At 39.2% G+C, this 15,419-nt stretch overlaps 2 protein-coding genes across 8 annotated transcripts; one reads left to right on the forward strand and one right to left on the reverse strand.

Moving 5' to 3' along the window:
- Positions 1-135: 135 nt before the first annotated feature.
- LOC109855052 (TBC1 domain family member 22B) lies at positions 136-4,908 on the reverse strand. 5 transcript variants are annotated; one of them, XM_020428858.1, is made up of 8 exons: positions 4,864-4,908; positions 2,743-2,910; positions 2,096-2,643; positions 1,865-1,995; positions 1,529-1,783; positions 1,190-1,439; positions 870-1,093; positions 136-792 (listed from the first exon to the last, which is right to left on the reverse strand). In XM_020428858.1, the coding sequence occupies exons 2-8, from the start codon at positions 2,808-2,810 to the stop codon at positions 628-630; spliced, it is 1,641 nt and encodes a 546-aa protein (XP_020284447.1). In that variant the 5' UTR covers positions 2,811-2,910; positions 4,864-4,908; the 3' UTR covers positions 136-627. The 5 variants fall into 5 exon arrangements, with proteins under 5 accessions (XP_020284447.1, XP_020284445.1, XP_020284446.1 ...); XM_020428856.1 differs by lacking the exon at positions 4,864-4,908 and adding an exon at positions 4,569-4,667; XM_020428857.1 differs by lacking the exon at positions 4,864-4,908 and adding an exon at positions 3,449-3,511.
- Positions 3,708-12,322, forward strand: LOC109855051 (tetratricopeptide repeat protein 39B-like). Of its 3 annotated transcripts, none has more exons than XM_020428853.1 (11): positions 3,708-3,794; positions 8,185-8,246; positions 8,340-8,368; positions 8,467-8,647; positions 8,802-8,934; positions 9,299-9,431; positions 9,545-9,644; positions 9,776-9,841; positions 9,931-10,652; positions 10,726-10,959; positions 11,050-12,322. In XM_020428853.1, the coding sequence occupies exons 2-11, from the start codon at positions 8,220-8,222 to the stop codon at positions 11,234-11,236; spliced, it is 1,812 nt and encodes a 603-aa protein (XP_020284442.1). In that variant the 5' UTR covers positions 3,708-3,794; positions 8,185-8,219; the 3' UTR covers positions 11,237-12,322. The 3 variants fall into 3 exon arrangements, with proteins under 3 accessions (XP_020284442.1, XP_020284441.1, XP_020284443.1); XM_020428852.1 differs by lacking the exon at positions 3,708-3,794 and adding an exon at positions 5,040-5,431; XM_020428854.1 differs by lacking the exon at positions 3,708-3,794 and adding an exon at positions 7,235-8,107.
- Positions 12,323-15,419: the final 3,097 nt, after the last annotated feature.

A 15,419-nucleotide genomic window follows, 5' to 3' on the forward strand; every position in this document is an offset into this window, starting at 1 on the left:
CCCCGAATCAAATTTGATCGTAATCAGAAGAGACGTAACAAAGAAAAATATAATATATATAAAACCTTTCTGTTTATACACGTACACACGCGCGCACACACTCATACGTATGTATATATGTATATATATATATATATGTGTATATACATATATATATATATATGTAAGATCTGTATATAAGACTCGATACATATATATATCAAAATGTAATGTGCAAACTGGAAAAATGGCAATTAATTCGCGATTTACATTCTCTGTGTATGAAAAACACTCGCATCTCTCGTTTCTCAAAGTGAAACACACAGCAATTGTGTGCAAACGCTTTCATACTTGTAAACACTCCTCCGCAACATATGTATATAACAAAAAAAAAGAATAAACTCTACAAAAACTGCACAAATAATCGAAAGAAATAACTGATATATAGTCGACACATAGGAGTAAAACAGGTATAAGAGACCACGCGTTCCGGAAACTTTCAATATGGCCGTAAGACAAACTGAACGTCGCGACGTAACGTTGCACGTAGCGACGACGAGACGGAAGAGTATCAGCGGCACTAACAACGTTGACCGCTGATTTGGCCACGATTTGTCACAACGTTCAACCTAATCCGTTCGAAGACGGTCACCTAACCGTTGTATCGTGTGCTTGCAAGTGATTCGGCGCGTCAGCGAATGTGAATTTCAATCTGTACGCCTCGGCCACCAGCACGCCGATCTCCGAGTCCGTCCAGTTTTGCGTTGGCAGGTTTTGTAGCATTAACATAAGCCCCTGCAAAATCATTCGCGTCTAGAGTAAACAATAACATTGAACGACTGAACGGTAATTGCGAATTTCGCGATCTGACGAACAAACACGAGTCTTACTTGAAAGTCAGGCTGCAGCAGCAAGTGTGTTCTCCAGCGCAGAAGAAAGGCCGCGCACACGTAAAGCTGAAACGAGGCAAATCTGTCGGATTCCGCAAGATAAGTGTCCCACAGACGAATGGTACAGTGCAAAGGGATCTCCCTCGTCAGTAAATTGTTCATCCAGCGAAAGGAGAACTGCAGATAATCGACCCCGTGCTGATGCAAGTGCTGATGCAACGGAGCTGTGGCAGTACAATCGAATTAAACAAAAAAAACAAAAAAACTACGTGAATTATATCTGACAAAATTATGTGACGGTTTATTTTTCGGAAATTCACCATCAATCCTCTGTATCAGTTCCTTCAGTTGATTCACCTTGTGCTGAATCCCCAATTGAGCAAATATGTAATTATCCTGAATACCGTCCAGAAACTTCGACAGGCACCAAAAACTGTCCGCCTCGATGATGTCGCGCTGTTCCTTCGACAGCGAGGCCACATCATAGTTTTCCAGATCTTGCCAGGCTTGCATAGGCACCGCCTCTTGGAGAAAGACCAGGAAAAAAGGTGTCACGAGATCGTTCATACCCTGCGCAATCGACAAGCGATAAATCAAACAATCCTCTCTCGGATGTTTCAATCGCTTTTTTTGTTTTTCAAAAACGCAGCGTCGAATACCTGAACGTAACCAGACGCGGGATGACGAATCGCCCAAATGTACAATATTCTCTCGAATATAAGCTGCACCGTCGTCTGCTGGAATAGCGAAATGAGCGGTGACATTCTAGGAATATCTATGTGAATCTGACGATATGTGTCCTGAAAGCCTTCGTCCCGCTCGACATCGTAATACTGCTTCACCAAGTTCCAATAGTCGAGTCGTTTGCGTTCCAGCGCGGGTTGCCTACGTTCTAGATTAGCAGGCAGATATTCCTGCAAACGCGCGCTTAGTTGTTTAAATATTTCATCACCTGAATCGCGAACTCCTTCTCATCGTTTCTCATTGCCACTTACAGATAACAACCTCCAGGTGACGGAACGCAATTTAGCAGGCACACCGGACCACGACAACTGCCGCAGCTCGTCTAAATTGAGTACGGATGCTTCCAAAAGCAACTGAAACTTGTCCACTTTACTCTCGCCATCTAAGCAAGGTTGCAGATAATGTTTTTTTTTTTTTTTACCTGTTTCTACAAAAGATTTACTATTGTCACATAACATAATTGCTAAATATATATATTATACCTTGCTCTTTCGAAGGTATAAAAAATTTATTAGGATTGTTTATTTGCTTCAACTGTTGCGGCCTGCCGGGGAACTGCGTAGGTATTTTATGTTGCGGTGACGCGCTGTACTTGGAATCCGTCATCTCATCACCGACGGGGTACTGACTGTTGTTTATCTGCAAACGCAGATTCGCGTTACGCAGATGCAACGGTTGCACAGCCAGTCTCTGAAGAGCCTCCGCCTTCTTCTCCTTGGGGATGATTTCCTGCTCAACCGCCTTGACGTTCGTTTGTGACGTCTCCAGGCACTTGTTGTTACCAGATCTGTGACTGTTTATAACACTGAGCGCGGCTGAATGACTGACTCTCTTCGATATCTTCACATCGGACACGGTACAAAATTCATCATCTCCCGAATCCCAAGCGTCGTCCACGCTTTCCTGAAAGTCTTGAAAGGAAGTTGAACCTCCGCCCGTATTGCTGTTGTTAGCAATGCTGGTCAGATTGCTGGAACCGATTGCAGCTGAATTGAATTTGCCATATTTGACGTCCTGCTTCAAACTCGGTCTGTAATTAGGATCAATCATTAAAAAAAAAAAACTATAATACACTCACACAGTTATATTTTTTACAAAAAAAAGAAACGGATTGCAAACAAATACACACCTTCCTGGCACCGCCCGAGTATTTTTCTTCCAGAAAGACTGATGGGCGGGAAGAGCTTGATTCTCCATGGCGAATAGGAATCGAGTTAACTGGCACCGAATAATGTTTTGGCACAGTCACAGCTGCTGTACCAATTGTTTGTCATAACCAAGAGAATACACCGGACAACTGCAAAAATGCAAACGAACAAAACAATCGTGATAAATTACTTTACCAATCGGTGTATTGTTATAAACGAGCGCAACATAAATAACAACATAAATAAAAAAAACATAAAATAGAGATGCTCCGAAGTGACAACAATGTCGCGAACAGAGATACGAGATTAACATATGATCTTTTCCAGGCAACGGCCGGACTGACGTGTCCAACCGCAAAAGCCCGATAACAAGCTTTTGAAAAAAAAAAAAACGACACCCAACGCACCTTATTTCGGTTTTAATTAGATTACGTTAAGAAACGCACTTCGCGGCTCGATATACGCGGCGACATATGTGGTTGATAGATTCGCGGAAAATTCGTTCGTTCGCGGATCGAGGTTATGTTGCGTAAGCTGAGTGAGAGAATCCGCGCCTCGGACGACGCGTTGCGACGGTTAATCGAGGCGAGAAATGCGCAAAAACACACACGACCGACCGAAGAGAAGGCGAGACGAGGGAGGAAACGTTTACGCGTTTACGCTGTATAATCGCGCGATATAAATCACCGGTCTCGTAAGCGGAATCCACAAGCCCAGCGAATATAATTCTACTCCTCTCTCTCTCTCTCTAGCTGCGCTAGACCGATTGTGTCAGTCTCGTCTTCGTCTCGGTGTTGCGTCGACGACGTTCGCGACTTGGTTTCGCTCGTCGCCGCGGTAAAGGATCTCGCGATTTTCAGTCCAGCCAGCGCGTTGCCGATTGTGCGTCCCAGGGAGAGGGTGTGTGTTTCAACAACATTCCTCTCTTCCTCCTCCTTCCCTTCGCCCCCGAAAAAAAACCTGTCGCAAATCGCAATTTGAAGACCGCAACCGGATTGATATATCAGTCTGTTTTCCGCGTCCGACACGGCAGGTACGGATTTTGACGTGCGGCGGCCTGACGCGAGCACTGCTCGTCGCGCCTGATCGTCTCTCTCTCTCTTTCTTTCTTTCTCTCTCTCTCTCTCTCTCTCTCGCCTTTTATTACTGTACTTTCTGTTCCATTTAAATCGCATCGCCGTCCCGTTTCGCAATGTTTAAAAAATAAACAGTTCTTTAAATAATAGCTTCGGGAATAAAAAGAAACGCAATAAACTTGGGAAGAGAGGAGGAAACGGACTGAAACGAAACTTATGTAAGAAATAATTAGGCGCAGTTGCGCTCAGTTAAAAAGGTGCTGACGCTCTTCTTCCTCTTTGTCTCCGTTTTTCTGCGACGCGGAACAAACAAAAATGATTTCACACACACACAATTTGAAAAATATATCGCTCTTCAAAATCTTTCTCAAAATCTACCTTGTAAACAACGATAATCTCATCAAGAGTGCAAAAAAACAATTTTATAATTTTCAGTTAAAAAGACTCGAGAGAGATCCATTATCCTCGGATTATCCATTCTCTTTGTTTCGCCGATTATCTTATCTTATTTCGCATCTGTCTCTCGATTATATTGCCGCAATACTTTGCGCGAAACGCGATTCGATCGAGAAGAACAAAGTTTTAATTATATATTGTCGTGTGTCATATCCTAGGCACGCGCACACACGCACACACACACACACACAACGTCCGTTCACCATCGGAAAACTAACGCGGTTCGACGTCGCATTTTTTTTTTTTTTTTGGTAAAAAAATTAATTTTTACACACATTTATTTTGCAGAAGAGACTCCGAAATTTCACGCACCGACGAGAGAAGCACCGACGAAATGAAACAAAAAAAAAAGTAGTTTCTCGTCCGTGTGTGTTTTTCCAGTCTTCCAACACGATCTAGCTTAACCCTGTAAACCAAACAACCGTTAGCTAGGAGTCTGGATGACACCGTCATTCAGCACGAGTCACGTGTGTGTGTCGCTGCTGATGAGTCGCGGTCGCGCGCGCTTCTTCGTCGTTTCTTCCACGACGTTGCTTTCGTTGGTTTCGCACGGGAAACCGTCATACTTACGTACGACATACTGTCAACGACAAGAAGCGAACATTTGACATTTGCAGATTAGGTGTAACGCGTGTAGATAAACGCGGCGGAGTCGGTGATGGTCACGTGACGCCAATGACGTTTACCGACGCACGCGCAAACGGGCTTCCTCGCCGTCGTGACATTTCCAACCCACGATCACTGGTTGCTGACAGTTGCGGAGGAGGGTTGAAATCTGTGAGATCGAGATCTCCGTCTTGTCTCGGACGTCGTTGTCGTCGTAGTGATAGTTTGATCTTGAGTTTTTTCCCGCGCGTCGCGTGATTAATCGAAAAATTATTCGTTCGCGCGAATTATCTATCGACGCGACGACGACGAATCTAATCCAAACGAGACGACAATTTGATCGAGTGCGCGATTATTCCGACGCGTATGACATTCACTCTATCGCAGGATCAGGACTAACAACCGTTAGAAGCGCGTACGCATTGCACCCGTACGTGTGTGTTACACTCTCTTTTATTTCGGCGAGATTGATTTTTACAACCCCCCGTGTCCACTACGTCCACGGCGCACACGTGACTACGCGTATACGTGGGTAAGGTATACATAGATAATCCAAGAGCACACACGCATTGCGCTTTGTAATTTTCAAACAAATTATTGATAGACATTGATCTGTTGTGATCGCGCGTATACTTTGCTTCTCACGTTGTTATTACACATTATATATACGCTGTGATTTACAGTGTGACAAAAACACGCAACGTAGCGCAATTCGAAAAATGTGATTACTCAGGAAGTCTTCTGGCGTATAAAAGTTTCCTCTTCGATATATTTCGTATCGTGTGTTGTTACGATTAATTTTGAGAAGCAATTAATGTGCTGTTTCTTTTAAGTTTATTATTGATGTAAAAAACATTATTCTCTAATTTTTTAAATTACATTAGGTGATTTATCGTATACGAGATGCAAATATAATATCCCGTACGAATTTACGAATTGAAATTTTTCAATTCAAAATTCACGTGTAAAATTTACACAAAGAAATATAAATATATGTATATGTATATTTATTTATTTATTTCGCAACAAACATTCGGCGTATCATCGACTCTTGTTTAATTACTTGTTATATAGTTTTACTCTAATCTCCAAAGTTTCTTTCAGAACTCTTACTTGAACGTGTTCGTGATTCATATATTTGTTTTAAAGAAATTTGTGTGTAACATTGGTTGTTTAACTTAGAGCGTGAGATAGGCCAGTGGGAGCACAAACACGATTGATTGTGCGTGGTAAATTGTTTATTGCGTGTGTAATTTTAACGAAAGTTTTGACCGCGAGATGTAATCTTTATCATTGTTAAAGATCTAACAAATTTAATAATGTGTAGCTTTTTATCAAATTTAATAAAACCGAAACTTGTGTGCAATATTAAAAACCATTAAGTCTGTGACATTTTATTATTCACAATTCGTAAATGTAAACAATTGAAAAGTTCCGATAGAGTCAAAATGATGAAAATTTGCGAGTCAAGATTATTGTCGCGATGAGAGTCACATTAAACAATTAAAATAAAAAAACTCCAAGAAAAAAGAAATGTCAACAATTTATGTTTAGATTTGTTAAGGTAGTGCTTATTTTTAAAATTTATATAAATTAGCTCACTCTTGAACAACATGAAATTTTATGAATTATTCGAAAGAGAAAGAGAGATTTGATTTTATTCTAAAATATGAAAAAAATATAAATTATATTGAAATTAGTAAGAATTGTTTACGAAAGATTCTTTGATTCTCTTCATAAACTTTAGAAAGCGTGCGCTTTTTACCGCATATTATTGTCTGAAAACAAGTGACTGACTTTGTATCGTGCCGTCGACTTTTGAAAAAACTTTGCGGCGATGTACGTGTGTAAATAATCTCTCTTGTGTGTGTACATTTCGCAAATGCATCATCTATAACACGGTTACTAGGTGCGCGAGCGGCGAATCGTCGCGGACGAATCCGCATGAAAATTTTGCAGAGACTCGCGCGCTTTCTCTCCCCCTCCGTACGCGGATTTAGGAAATGTAGGTCTAGACCTTTTTTATACTTTCTTCGTAGTAGTCTACTTTCTTCGCACGACGCCAAAATCACATCGCTCGTCGCAGTTAGTTTGCGCTTAGTCGTTTCCTCGAGCGGCGCGGCTATTGCGCGTTTCACGCGGAGAAAAATCCTTCGTAAAAAAAAATCCCTCGGGATGTGAGATATTTATTTATACGCGATACCCATTTCGATACCGTTGGTTATCTTCGCGCGAGACTGTCATAGTTGTTTTGAATCTCGATTTTGGTTTGTTGCTTTTTTTTTTTTTATTAAAAGTAAGTTACGAAAAAGAGATATTTGAAAAAAAAAACAAATTGTTTTTCTTACAAATGTGTAATTTATTGAGGACCAGGAATAATTTTATATATACGCGAACGCGTATATACATAAAATATTAGTGAGAAGGCTTTCGCCGCGAGTTTCTTGCTCTCCAGCGCTTGGGGGGCTTCGCAAGCCGCTTAGCAATGCAAGAAAATGGAATCAACGAATTGGAGTGAAGGAAATGATAGAGAGAAAATTTGAAAGTTGAAATTTTTATTAACCGCCTACACACGAACTGTCTTAATTGCGATAAAAAAAAAAAGAGAGAAGTTCGAATCGCAAAAAGATTCATTAACGCATTGCTTAGTTTTTCCGAGTCATCCTATAACTCAAATCAATTCGCTCGTTGAAGTGGATTGATTCCTACGTTGTTAAACAGTTCGTTAAAATCAAAGTTAAACGTGAAGTAAAAAATAAAAACGCGCATATTGACACTTATTATCAATAAATTTATTAGATATCTATTAAAAGAGCAGTTAGATATCTATATGAGATCTGCAAGATATCTAATTGCTCTATTTTGCGTCATTATGTTTTATCATCGAGCATAATCGTCGCATTATTACTACGCTTATGTGCTTTCGGGAAGCATAATTACGTTCTCTTCGCTTCTATAAACATCGTTAACAGAGACGTTTTAATTGTTTTATTTATCTTTCTGTATTAAGAACGAATCTTTTATCTTCGATTCGTATCGTATCTGCTTAAGCAGACAAAAAGAAATAATCTCGATCTTATGATCGATAAAATAAGACTATTATTCTTCAGCAAGTGCTCGAGAATTTCGTTATCTCAAATTAATTTTTTAGATTTCTTAATTTTTTTTATTTCTAAACCAACGTTCCGTTTATTTGTCTGTTTCTGATGTGAGTTAACAACAAATGTTAATCCAATAATTCCCAGATTTTTATGAAAAAAATTGTTTTTGTTATATTTTTTTCAGAAACAGTTTCTTCTCTTGCAACATAGATCGGAAAAATGTCGGACATCGAGTGTGACGATGATGTGAGTATTATTTTGTCCTCAGCATAATAAACGCGTGATTTGTATAATGATATACTGCATTGAGTACATACACGTGCAATTTGTGTTTTGCAGTTTCAAGATGCTCAGGAATCATTGCCGCAGTACGTAAAACAATTGCGAAAGAATTTTCTATTCGATAAATTCTCTTACTCCAATAAGAAACGAAACATTCTCTTTGTCATTCTTTTTTCTTCTTCAGGCCTACTTCTATGGACCTGGATACGGCGATAGTAGACGCGAAAAAAGCTATTCATTGCTTCTTCAACAACGACTTCGAGCAGGCGAAAAAGATCCTGGAGCCATGGGCGAACAGCAGCATGTATCACTCGTTGGGAACTAGCGTTTTCGCATTTATGGAAGCGGTGCTTACGTTCGAACAAGTAATAATTACTTGATACTTTTGTTGCATTGTCGTTTTTGTTTTTTTGTTTTTTTTTGTTTTACTCATGTGTGTTTCTCTTTACCGCGAATCTCTTTCTGTCTCTTGACACGCTAGCCATTCTCCTCTTCTCCTAATGATGATCACTGTCGTAGAAACACGTGGAGAAGGCGTCGGAGGCCTTGAAACAGTGTATGAGCCTGTGCTCCAAGTATCGAAAGCACACAACCATAACGCAAAACATCGGGAAAATGGTCAAGAAGGTCAACTACGACACTTACACAAACGGTAATAAAAAATGTAACGCGCATGTCTTAATTGCTTCGCACGCTTAGCGAGCATTGTGCAACAAAAACGTAAGAAAAACAGCATGAAACAACACGATTCAATAATAATAATTTAATAATAGCTCTGATTTATTCACTTTTTTATTCTGTTCTTTAACGAGCGGTTAATTCCACAGAAGTTTGCACCGATATGCTCGGTATCTGATCCTTCTCGATATCTGAGTGTTATCTTGGAAAACCTTTAAGTTGAAAAAAAAAATAGTTGCGATACTGAGTTTTTAATATTTCACATTTTTCTTGCGACCGGGTTAACTCTCGCTAATCAACTTTTGCACTTTTGAAGTGACCGATAATTAATCTTGCAGAAGAGGTGCACGCGGAACTCTGCTACGCCGAATCGCTTCTCTTGAAATCGATGCTCACCTTCGTGGAGGACGAGACTCTGGTCAGCTTCGTCAAGGCGGGACTGAAAATTCGCACCTGTTTTTTGTTGTACAAGTAAGCCGCAGTTTCGCTCAATTGCCGTCCACGTTGTTGGTCTTCGTTGTTTTCCTTTTTTTTTTTTTTTTACCGATGATAACCGATAATCAGCGCGATGTGATTGTTTGCAGGGAGTGTATGACAATGTTAAAAACCCGCAATTGGGGCAACGACAGTCACAAAGTGCATTTCGAAAGCGGCGTTCGTATGGGTATTGGCGCATTCAATTTGGTATATACAGTCTTCTCCCGCTTTCTCTCTCTCTCTCTCTCTCTCTCTCTCTCTCTTTCTTTTCCCCTTTCCTGCGTCTCTCGCAGATATTTGCGAGTTCGTAAGCATTCGATAACTATTTTTTTTTCTAGATGATTTCGCTGTTACCAGCTCGTGTTATTAAACTATTGGAATTTATCGGATTTTCCGGCGATAAGGTGATTAGATATATTTTAAATGATATACAACGAATCAAAAATCAATAATAAAAGTGATTTCAGTCAATGTGAGATTGATTATCATACAGGACTACGGCCTAGCGGAATTAAAGGCGGGTTATAACGAGAAGAGAGGTCTGCGACAGCTTTTGTGCGTGATGACGCTGCTGTCGTACAATTTGATCGAGACTTTTCTGCTGTCCCACTCGGACGGCGATCTGGAATGGTGCGAACAGGTGCTGGAAGAGCAACTGAGTCTCTATCCGAACGGCGCGTGGTTCCTGTTCTTCAAGGGCCGATTGGAACTGACGAAGGGCAACTTCGAGAAGAGCGTGGACTGGTACATCAGATCGTGGAAGAGTCAGGACGTCTGGCCGCACTTCCATCATCTCTGCTACTGGGAACTGATGTGGTCGCATTGTATAATGCAGCAATGGAACAAGGCGGTCACGTACGCCTCGATGCTGTCGGACGAGTCCAACTGGTCGCGTACCACCTACCTCTACCAGGAGGCCGCGATTCTGCTGATGCAGAAGTCGTCGTCTTGGAGTCAGGAGAGAGAGCTGATTGACAACCTGATGACGCAGGCGCCGACCTACAGACAGCGCATAGCCGGCAAGTCGCTGCCGATGGAGAAGTTCGTCGTCAAACGAACGGAACGTTACTTCGCGCAAAAGAAGTATCTAGTTCTTCCTATCTTCGAGCTTATGTACTTGTGGAATATGTTTAGGGTAATAGGCAAGCGGCAGGACTTGATGATAAATATATTTAAGAGAATTGAAGAGGAGGAACGCGAACTCAAAGCGGCCACGTAAGTTTCTTCGAGACGCTTTAGTTTTCGATTTACGCGTAAACACGTAATCGAAACGTATGTTCTTGCGCAGAAAAACGGAATATCATGCCGACAACGAGGCGCTGCTGTTGCTGTTGAAAGGTGCCTGTCTTCGACAAATGAAACATCCTCTGCAGGCCGAAGAGTGCCTGCGACGCGTATTGCAGTTAGAAAGCTCAGTCAGAGAGGACACGTACTTATTCCCTTATGCTACCGTAGAATTGGCGTTACTGGCACAAGATCAAAACGACATCCAGCTGGCTATAGATTTCTTGGAAGACGCCAGGTAAGTCGCGATGCGACTCAGTTATTTCATTTGCCAGAACTCTCATTGTTCTTTTATAATCTTATTAATTATCGCATTTAAATATTTCAGAAAAAATTACAAGGGCTATCTATTGGAGTCTAGACTACACTTCAGAATACATTCGGACTTAATGACGTTGACCAGCAAGAAGACCAGCAACGGCGCGAAGAAGCGCGAGAACGATCAACATTTGAAGATCACTGCCAACAACAGCGTCAGTATAACGAAACCGAGCGTCGAGGGAACTAAACTGTAAAAAGATAAAATACTCGATCGGAATCGAGCGAGTAAAGCAATATAGCGATAATATAAAAATCTTATCTTAGAAAAAATTCTTTTGTATTTATCTCTTTGGACAACGTACAACGAAAAGTTGTTTTGTCTCCCGCAAGAATCGGAGATCGAGAACGAAAATAATGATTCTAATTATTGTGTGAGATATCAAAAGGCCTTTGTGCATTTCGATTTGCATTGTCCGACTTTACTATTAACAAAACGCGATGTGATTCCTCATTGGAATTCTTGAACACCAGATGAGCACATTTTGTAAACATTACTAAAAAATATATATATATATATATTATATATATATGCATACGCGTACATATGTATATATATGTATAAAAATTTCTTCCGCAGGAAGAAATTTAGGACAAGTAAAAGTGATATTTTGTGTAGTGAATTATATATACATATATATATATATATATAATATTTATATGTAAATTATACTGTCTTTCTGCTAGGGGAAAAAGTAAGATTATGTGTATATAAAATGTAGCATATGCGCGATTTATAGACTGCAGATGTTTATGCGAGTACATAATATAACAAGAGATATGCAAAAAATATATTATAATGCTGTATGTATATTCAAGAAAGTAATTTCAATTGTGTGCGTTTTACTGCCGATGAAACAACAAACACCCACAAAACAAAAACAACGAGAACATCCGTTCGGAAAAGAAAAGTGAGACGTTGAGACGAGTTGTATAAAATATCGGTACTTTATTTTTTTTTCCCTTTTTTTTTTTTTTTTCAATCGATTGCGATGCGAGAACGCGCAAGAGATATGTACATACATACATACACAGACGTCAGGATTTACATAGTACACTTACATCTCTCCGTCTATGCGCATTAAAGTAACCAGACGTGTTAATGTTAGTTGTTACAAAAGTGTCTTGTGTTTTTTTTTCTTTCTGAGCGATAAAAAAAACTTACAACGTTCGGTCGCGTACAACAGACTTATTCGCATTCTTCTTGAGCGGGGTGTGATCTGAGGTATATCAATGGTGTATATTGCGTTATTAAAAAAAAAAAAAAAAGAAAAAGAAAAAAAGCAACAAGTGAATAAGACGAACGAAATAATAGTAATTGTTTAACGAGGAAATGTGTTCTGCGCGAATAATCGTACGTCGGATAAGTTAATTAACGGAACCAATTTGACAAGAATAGTTACGCAAATAATAGACACACGGTGCTCAGTATTTCTCTCCGGTTTCTCCGTCACTTTTATGTACATTTTGTTACTTAAAACGCTAGACGTTTCTCTCTTCTTTTTTTTTTTTTTTTTTTTTTTATACGTCTTTATTAATTATTAATAAACGATCTCCCTATTTCGTTTATAGGAACCTACGGCGTTACACGGGATTACATTTCAGTTCAGAACAGAAACACCTCGACACACGCAATAACAAATATTAATCACACACAACGGAGGAATATTATATTTTGTATAAATTCTTAACGCATCTCTTATTACATTAAGTTACAATTTATGTACACGCACGCAAGTATATCGAAGGGATTGAACAAAATCGGGTTCTCTTTGTTCCCACGTATACCAACACATAATCGAGCGCTGTTACAACAACAAAAAAAGATTCTTCGCAGAAATATAATTTTATATAAATTGTTGTAATTCTTTCGTTTATTTACATACATTTGTCTTTTTCGCGCGACTAAACACACACGCGTGTAATTTGTATAGATGTAGTTTTAATTTTTTTTTTCTTCATTTTCTTTCGTTTCGAAACTGAAAACACTTATCTGTAGTTTCTAGAAAACAATCAAGCAAAGACGTGCAAAAAATTTTTTTTCGAATAAAAACCGAATCTTTATAAAGATCTCTGATATCGTAAACGTGCACAGATGCCTGTCTGCACGTTTGGCTCAACCGCGAAGAATTCGCACTGAACACAAACGCTTGTGAAAAAAAAAAAATCTATCAAACTGACTGATTTTGATGACACACGCATATACGACGACAAGAGAGAAAAGGAAAGAAAATCCGTGCGGATCTAACTGAAATATCTCGATTACGTTGTGGCTAAAAAGATTTGGTTACTCGACGGCATTTACTTCGCTTCTCCACCTCGTGGCGTTATCTCGTTTACGCGGTATCTCTTTGTCTTCTAATCTCGAAATTCGCGCAATCAGCAGGAACATTCGCGCGGTTGAACCGACCGCGTAAGTCAGTTCTCTCTAATTTAGTTTTTCTATATAGTTTTCCCGCTCGCGTGCTTACTCCGTTCGATTTAATTCGGCTCTCGCGAGTCTCACGAGAATTATCTGCTTGTTATCGGAGTTAGTACATAGTATCGACTTTATCGTCTTGATTTCTCGTATCTCCACTTGAGCCGTTTCGAATTAGCGCATGGCGAATCGCGTTCTTATAACTACTTGATATATATATATATATATATATATATATATATATATATATTTACATATATATAATATATATATCGATCTTTTTTCTAGTATATAAAATACGTATATTACAGACGCTCTCGCAAGTGCGTCGTCGAGCGCGAACTCGCGCGACGACGGCGCTCGGGACTCGCGCCCGCGACGAAGGATGTGATTTTTATTTTTTTTATTTTTTTTTATTTTTGTTTTTTCTCAAAGTCTCGAGACAAACAAGACTCTATCTTCGATCGTCTCTTCGCGGCTCTCTCATTAAGTACTAGCAATTTTTGCTTTTAAAAAAAAATGTCGTGCAATTGCTTTACCGTGATACGTCGTCGGTCATTTCCTTCCACGCGATATTCGCTTCGCGCTTTCCTTTATTTTTTCCACTAAGCGTTATTATTACTTAATACAGTACAGTCGCATGTGTAAATCTAACCCTATCTAACGCGTTACATATATGTACAGGTGGTGGACACGCGGTGACACTAAGTGTCTTTAAGATACACGTATCCGTGGATCATTGTACACACCAACGACGCTCAAAAGAAGTCAATCATTTTTTTTTTTTTGTTTTTTGGTTTCTTGCTCGATCGTTGTTCTTACATTTCTGTACTCATACCGACTCCTTCATTCATTTGTTCACACACACACACACACACACACACACACACACAGACGCACGCACGCACACACTCACTCGCGGAGAAAGAGAGGAAAAGAAAGAAAAAAAAGAGTGAGACAGAAAGAGCGCATTGAGCGACACAAGCAACCGGTTCATGAATCACTATTTTACGCTCGCACACGTTACTCGCGGAGTTGTTACAACAACCCCTCTAATAGGAACCGATAAATGAAGATAAGCAAACTTCGATAAAAAGATACGCTTTCGTTATTATTTATTTGGACAAAAAAACCTTGGTTCGAAATTAATTCGGGACTGAAAAACTGAATGTAAATGTGTCGTGCGATAAAAAGAAAAAAAAATAAACGTGTCGAGTTACCCCTCACATCACAGACTTCGGGTTTCTTATCAGTATCTTTACACGGGGGAGGAGGGGATGTAAGAAAAAAAAAAAACAAATCCTCCGCCTTAAGAAATATCCGCGCTTGCATTTAAAAAAAAAAAAAAAAAAAAAACCTCTCGAGCGTGTGTATCTTGTTGTATATATGCAATTATATCTTGTACATACAAAGGTAATTACATCTCTATATCTCTTTGTACACATAAAAAAGTAATAGTGGAAACAAACCGCAGCAGTTTGATCGCCGAAGAATTTCTAAAAACAATTATCTCTTATCTTTATTTGTTTTTTTTTTTTTTTTTTTTTTTTTTTTTTTTTTTTTTTTTTTTTTTTTTTTTTATTTGTACCGTTTACTCTGGCATACGACGTATGGATCTCGCGGTCTTCTCTCTCTCTCTCTCTCTCTCTTTCTCGTCACACACAATTACATACACGTGTATATAGATATATAAATTTGTGTTTCGATATATATATATAATATTTATTCATATATATATATATATATATATTTATACATACATATGTATTTATATATATTTATTTGTACGCATAGCTACATATGTACAAAAAAAAAAAAGACGTTTAAATGACTGTGGATATGACTAAGTGCATTTCTTCTGTTTTTTTTAATGCTCGCGCGCGAAGAGGACGGTTTCCTTTCGTCGCACCTACATTATTCGTTTTGTGTTTCTTGGTAGGTTCTTTTTCTTCTTATGTTTT

The sequence above is a fragment of the Pseudomyrmex gracilis genome, unplaced genomic scaffold (assembly GCF_002006095.1).
Source record: "Pseudomyrmex gracilis isolate BER0280 unplaced genomic scaffold, ASM200609v1 scaffold_80, whole genome shotgun sequence".
Lineage (NCBI taxonomy): Eukaryota > Metazoa > Arthropoda > Insecta > Hymenoptera > Formicidae > Pseudomyrmex > Pseudomyrmex gracilis.

Coding starts and splice junctions, on each gene's coding strand:
- LOC109855051 (XM_020428853.1), top strand. CDS start 8,220: ATGTCGGACATCGAGTGTGACGATGAT. Junction 8,247..8,339: donor ACATCGAGTGTGACGATGAT/GTGAGTATTATT, acceptor TGTGTTTTGCAG/TTTCAAGATGCTCAGGAATC. Junction 9,432..9,544: donor ACCTGTTTTTTGTTGTACAA/GTAAGCCGCAGT, acceptor GATTGTTTGCAG/GGAGTGTATGACAATGTTAA.
- LOC109855052 (XM_020428858.1), bottom strand. CDS start 2,810: ATGGAGAATCAAGCTCTTCCCGCCCATCAGTCTTTCTGGAAGAAAAAT. Junction 2,644..2,742: donor ACTCGGGCGGTGCCAGGAAG/GTGTGTATTTGT, acceptor TCCTAATTACAG/ACCGAGTTTGAAGCAGGACG. Junction 1,996..2,095: donor TATACCTTCGAAAGAGCAAG/GTATAATATATA, acceptor AACCTTGCTTAG/ATGGCGAGAGTAAAGTGGAC.